This window comes from Sinocyclocheilus rhinocerous, unplaced genomic scaffold, assembly GCF_001515625.1.
Source record: "Sinocyclocheilus rhinocerous isolate Xijiao unplaced genomic scaffold, SAMN03320098_v1.1 scaffold792, whole genome shotgun sequence".
NCBI lineage: Eukaryota > Metazoa > Chordata > Actinopteri > Cypriniformes > Cyprinidae > Sinocyclocheilus > Sinocyclocheilus rhinocerous.
Genome location: NW_015626872.1, coordinates 1,440,318 through 1,447,042, shown reverse-complemented (window position 1 = coordinate 1,447,042; position 6,725 = coordinate 1,440,318). Strand labels below are relative to the sequence as shown.

At 35.9% G+C, this 6,725-nt stretch overlaps 1 protein-coding gene across 1 annotated transcript in view; it reads right to left on the bottom strand.

Annotated features, from left to right (window-relative positions):
- The window catches only part of rab26 (RAB26, member RAS oncogene family), a 105,413-nt gene that overhangs the window by 64,112 nt on the left and 34,576 nt on the right, over positions 1-6,725 (bottom strand). The window contains exon 3 of the mRNA XM_016527417.1: positions 3,278-3,319. Coding sequence (XP_016382903.1) covers positions 3,278-3,319 — 42 coding nt within the window. The remainder of the gene's footprint in view (positions 1-3,277; positions 3,320-6,725) is intronic.

The following is a 6,725-nucleotide window of genomic DNA, read 5'->3' as shown; positions in this document are numbered from 1 at the left end:
TCTGAGAGACATTTCTAGCTGGATGAAGGACCATCACCTTCAACTCAACCTTGCTAATACAGAACTGCTCGTGGTCTCAGCCAACCCAGCACTTCATCACAACTTCTCTATACAGCTGGGTTCATCAACCATAACTCCTTCCAGGACAGCCAGGAACCTTGGAGTTGTGTTCGATGATCAGTTAAGCTTCACAGACCATATTTACTACAACGGCCTGGTCCTGCAGATTTGCCTTATACAACATTAGGAAGATTAGACCCTTCCAATCAGAGCAAGCTGCACAACTCCTTGTCCAAGCTCTTGTTCTCTCCAGAGTGGACTATTGTAATGCTCTCTTGGCGGGCCTTCCCGCATGTACTATCAAGCCTCTGCAACTGATCCAGAATGCAGCAGTGAGAGGGGTCTTTAATGAGCCGGAAAAAGCTCACATTACACCTCTCTTCATCAGTTTACACTGGCTACCAGTAGCTGCTCGCATCAAATTCAAGGTACTGATTTTTGCCTACAAGACAACAACTGGCGCTACACCAATATACCTAAACTCGCTAGTTCAACTTATGCGCCCTCCAGAAGCTTGCATTCTGCAAGTGAACGACGCCTTGTGGTGCCATCCCAAAGAGGCACACAATCACTATCACAGACCTTTTCCTGGACTGTGCCCAGCTGGTGGACTGACCTCCCGATCTCAATTTGAACAGCTGAGTCTTTGGCCATTTTAAAAAAATGTCTAAAGACACATCTTTTTCGCCAACACCTGACAAACTAATACTAGCACCTACCTATTCTATTCTATTCTGTTCTATTCTATTCCATTCTATTAAAAAAAACTAGCTATGTGTACTGTGCTAGACTAACTGAGACTTGTCACAGCACTTGTTTACTGTTGCTCTCTCGTTTGTCTGATTGCTTCTATTGTTCTCCTCATTTGTAAGTCGCTTTGGATAAAAGTGTCGACTAAATGATTAAATGCAAATGTAAACATCTGAAAACTCATCTCTTCCATGAGCATCTAACTGCCTCTTCATAAAAAAAAATTCTATGCCTTTACTTTTTCTATTCACTTATTATCCTTTATCCCTTTATCCCTTTTGTAAAATATCTTATGATCATCTTTGGATAAAAGCATCTGTCAAATGAATAAATGGAAATATAAATGTATTATGGATTATGGACTCATATTTTAGTTAAAGTCTTGATGGATTTGTTTCTTGCAAACACACAGCTTTTGGCTTCTAAAGCATTAATTGATGGACTGGAGTGGTGTGGAGTACTTTGGATTATTGTGATGTTTTTATCAGCTGTTTGGACTCTCATTCTGACGGCACCCATTCACTGCAAAGGATCCATTGCTGAGCAACTCATGGAATACATTTCTCCAAATCTGATGAAGAAATACACTCATCTACATCTTGGATGGCCCGAGGGTGAGCACATAATAGTTCATTAATAATAGTTCAGTAAAAATATCTCATTAATGGCATCACTGTGAAAACCCTCTTTTGGAATCTATATGTTTAATAGTACAACACTAGCAACCCAAAGGTCATGGGTTTGATCCCCAGGGTATGTAAAACTGATAGAAATTAATGCCTTGAATGCAATGTAAATCTCTTCGGATAAAACTGTCTGCCAAATGCATAAATTTAAATGTAAATTTTTTACATTTTAAATAAATAAAAATAACAACACAATGGTGACTCTCTGAAGCCAATATGAAGTGTGAACTTATGAATAAAAATGAGTGATTTAATTTTTAAATCGGATGCCGACTCTGTCTACGCTTCTGCGTCTCAGAAATCCAAACTTGTCAAGACACTAAACTAAGATACTATATTATACATATTTTCCAAAGTTTATGTTTTAAACATTTTGAGAAAGAAAAACATGCTTTTGTGTCTCAAACTCAAGCACGTTGCACCCAATAAGAGCAATTTCTAAAACAAACAGAGTCACCAAAGAAAAAGAACATCTGATTTTAGAACTGAACATCTGAGCACAACTGTTTTACGTCTGATTCAAACAGAATCTCTTTTCTAAGCTTATTTTTACATAAATTATTTTTTTTTTAAGTATTTTGGGATGAACTATCACTTTAAAAACGAGATTCATGCACAACCTCAGTAATGAGGTCCAATCTTGATGTGTGAAAACACGGATTCACAACGTAAGCATGTGGGAAGATTAGTTTCGCTTTAAGATGTTTGCACATTTGACCTGACACAGCGTTTTTAATAATCCCTATCGACATTAATTCACCTATCAACCACTCACCCTGTTCAACGGTCCACAATAATTACACTGACGACCTTAAAAACCATCTACTGTAATGCTATTCTCTGATTATGCGTGCAGGTGAGCGGGTTATGAAGCTGTCTGTCTGGTTAAATCAAACACGCAGTCGAGTCTGTGTGTTTCCATTCACTAGTGCGAGGCATGCAGCTAATGGAGCGTTAAAGATTAATGACAGCCTCGTTAAACTCTCATTAGAGCTGATCCTCGAGATGCGCGTTCATTGTTTACTTAGTCAATATTAGCCAGAGGGAGCGAAGCAACATGGGAACATCCAAATGTATCACCTTAGTATTTAAAACAGCACAGATAATTGGAGTTGCTTTGAAATGAGGTAATTAAATCATCTAATTACTCAAGAGTTTATTGAGATGATACAAATGCCGACAGATGGTATCAAATTTAAAAGCTTGTTACATTAAAAGTATGAGCTTTAGTAACTGATTTCATTCGTATTATTCACAGTACTTTACAAAAAGTTAAAATGGTACATGTTTGTATGAGATATTACATTTAAAGCTTATAGAAAAGGCCAGCTTAGACAAGCCAGAAGATCTGTTCTGGTCTATGCTGGTTTGACAGTGGTAAAGTTGACCAATTTGTTTGGATCTCCTGATTCAGACCAGACCACTTTTCCACTAAAGGAAGCGTTATTATGGATTATGGAATTGTATTTTAGTTAAAAAAGTCTTAATGCTGGATTTGTTTCAGCTTTTGTCTTCTCCAGATGTTCACTGATGGACTGGAGTGCTGTGGATTACTTGTGGATTATTGTGATGTTTTTATCAGCTGTTTGGACTCTCATTCTGACGGCACCCATTCACTGCAGAGCATCCATTGGTGAGCAAGTGATGCAATGCTACATTTCTCATCTCATCTACATCTTGGATGGCCTGAGGGTGAGCACATTTTTGGCAAATGTTCATTTTTAGGTGAACTATTCCTTTAAGCTATCATTAAAAAGTTGCATGCAGAAAATGATGCTCACCTGTAGTTTAACTCTCACACCATCAATGTTCAGAACCTTATTCTGCAATAAAAGAGAAAAGAAAGATCAGTCTTGCAAGTCATGGATTTGAACAGCTCCCTGCTGATGTCTCATTAGCGTTTAACTTTGGGTCACTGAGCACAAGCGGTTCTGCTTTCCTGGAAAGCACCGCAGATCCATCACGCTTTGAAGGTGAGATGTCAGCAGACAGTGTGGACCTTCCGACTTTGAACTTTTATTAAATCTCCAGAGATGCTACTGCCATGTTACACAGCTCTGTTCGGCTTCAATATGAAAGTCCAAAAATAGGTCTTTACTTCTGTGAGCACGGAGCAGTATATATGAGTGTTCATTTAAAAATAAATTAATACTTTTATTCATCAAGGACACATTAAACTGACCAAAAGTGACAGTAAAGACATTTATAACATTACAAAAGATTTCTATTTCAAATAAATGCTGTTCTTTTGAACTTTTTTTTTCATCAAAGAATCCTGAAAAATAAAATATATCAGTTTCCACAAAAATCTGAAGCAGCACAACTGACTTGATTAGAATCTTCAACATATTAGAATGATTTCTAAAGGATCATGTGACACTGCAGACTGGAGTAATGATGCTGAAAATTCACAGGAATGAAATGCATTTTGCAATATATTCACACAGAAAGTTGTTTTAATTTGTAAAAATATTTCACTGTTTTTACTGTGTTTTTGATCAAATAAATGCAGCCTTGGTGAGCGGAAGAGTCTGTTTTATTAGATACATACATATGATGCCACTATATCCAATTACAGTTACTGTTCATTTAAACTTTTATTACATATGTTGAATATAGGATTTTAAGTTGCATGTATAGCTATTTTAAAACCTAAATTTAAATCTCAGCAACAACCAAAACAGAAAAACATAATTATTTGTGACATACATTTTATCACACGCTTACTTTTTGGATGTGTTGTTTGCAAAATGAAAATGCATTAGCAGTAAATCTTTTCATTTCTTAGAAATTCGTTTTTCAATAAGTTCACTGTTTACTTTACATTCTATGACAGATTTTCCCAACGCACACTGCAAAAGACTCAACTAATCGATTATCAAATTCGGTGGCATTTATTTTAAATATCAGTTTATCCATTAGTTGTTGCATCTTTAATGAGCATTAACAGAAACCTTTGAATTTCACTTACTAGCATCTTTCTAGCAACAAAACCTGTGGAAAAATGCCACCATGATGGGCATCATTTCCTCCTGTCACGCTTTAATTGAGTAAAGGTCTGTTTATAGGCCTTCTGGGAGCTGATCTTAATCTAAGCGGATGCACATCCTAATGAGTGTGAATACTACATGCTCTCATTAAACCATCACTGTCACACCTAATGATGAGTGAGAAAATGAACAGCAGCATGTTTAAACACACACCAACATTGCACAAACACACGAAGAGTTGTTTGCTGTCAGCAGTTTACTGACTCATTGAGATCAAGGCTAATAAAGTCATTGCAGGTCTGTTTTATTTCCCTTACTGTTTCTTCCTCTGTTGTAGCTGTAGAGGACGGTAGGTTTTTCTGCTTGAGTAGTGCTAAAACCATTAAAAACAATAGCTAACAACTGCGCTGTCATCTTCCGCACCAAGGACAAACTCCTGGCACGTCTTGACATCAAACCGCTGCACTCTCAGCGCGGAGCACATGCTAAATTGGAAGGTGTGACACTTTCCTAAAAAAGCTCTGTTTGGTCTCTCTCTGCTAAAGCAGCGGGCCGTCAGGACTCGGGTCAGTACAGCTGTCATTGCATCAGAATATGATGGTAGTTGCTGGTGATGCATGATAATAAACCTGCTGTCACACCCAGCAGCAGAAACTCACATGACACACCGAGAAAGTTTAAGTCAGGAACAAACCAGAACAACATGACAGATGTGAGAAGCAATACGCCACACATTACAGTGATTTAACATGGTTAAGAGAGGACGCACTACGCATTAAACAAAACTGTAGTAACAGTAAAAAAAATGGCTATAAAATTATGGTTAAAAAATAAAATAAAATAAAATGCCAATATTAAAATTATAAAGGACTACTGTTTTGTCATAATAAATTATATAAATATATAAACAACATAGAAATACAATAATAATACAATAATAATAAAGATTACATATAATGCATTCAAATTGTATGTTTAATTAATATACATATTGCATAGATAGGTCTACTATTTTGTCTACATAAATTATACATATTTATATATAAATTAAAATGACACAACCTACTATTTACACCAAAAAGTATGCCTATACAATTAAAATTTACTATCTAATTTATTAATTTATTATCTGTGTGTCTGTGTGTGTGTGTGTGTGTGTGTGTGTGTGTGTCTGTGTACAGTAAAATGATGACACAGGAGTTGAATAAAAATTCATTTGTGACAATTATTGACACAAAATTAAAATTAAAACTATGTAATATTACAATTCTGGCTGATATGATAAAACAACAATTATGTTCATGTTATGGCCAAAAAAAATCAATAAACATCCAATATTAAAATGATATAGTACAGTTAAGTAGGAGTACTTGCATGGCTCATTAATATACAAAATATATAATATCAATATATAATAGCATGACTCATGGTTACAGGTGTGTCATTTTGCAATGGCCTCAAACTCAGATCACCCGATTATACCAGAGTCAGAACTCTGCGTTTTATAATTCATCACAGTCCTACTCTGACTTCATGTGATAATAAGCTGATGTGGCTCATTGTAGTCTTAGTACAGGTGAAGGTCAGATTCATTGTGCTTCTTCTCTCTCCGTGATGGCGATGATGCTCAAGGTGTGCATTGTTCAGGAAGAGGGTCTCTGGGCACTCGTTAGTTTGGGTCATAAAAAGGGAGGACAGAAATCAAGAGACTCAGTGAACACCTACACTTCTGCCGTCTGAGTCTGAGAGCCATTACATCCGCTTATGTTAGACTCTGGATTCACTGTGTCATCAGATCTGCAGAGAAACGGCCACAGCCTTCAAGACAAACACTAGTGAGAAACGAGTTGTAAAGACAACAGAAGTTTTTAGACCAGAAGTGTGATTAAACCCGGCGACAGGAAAGCAGACCCACATTATAAACAGTCTCCAGAGAAAAACGCCAACAGAACGAGGATCTGATTTAATTTCCGCTCATTTGAAATTAAGCACATGAGTGGATTTTGATTATTCATCAGCATTATTATTAGATCCAAAACGATGTTACTGCCAAAATCTCAAAAGTGTTGAATTATTAAAAAATATAATCCTAATTTTTGACTGAATAAATTATTATATACACACACATACATATAAAAAAAATTATAATAATAATAATATAATATATATATATATATATATATATATAAAACCCTAATTTTTGACTGAATAAATTTATTATTATATATACCCATACATA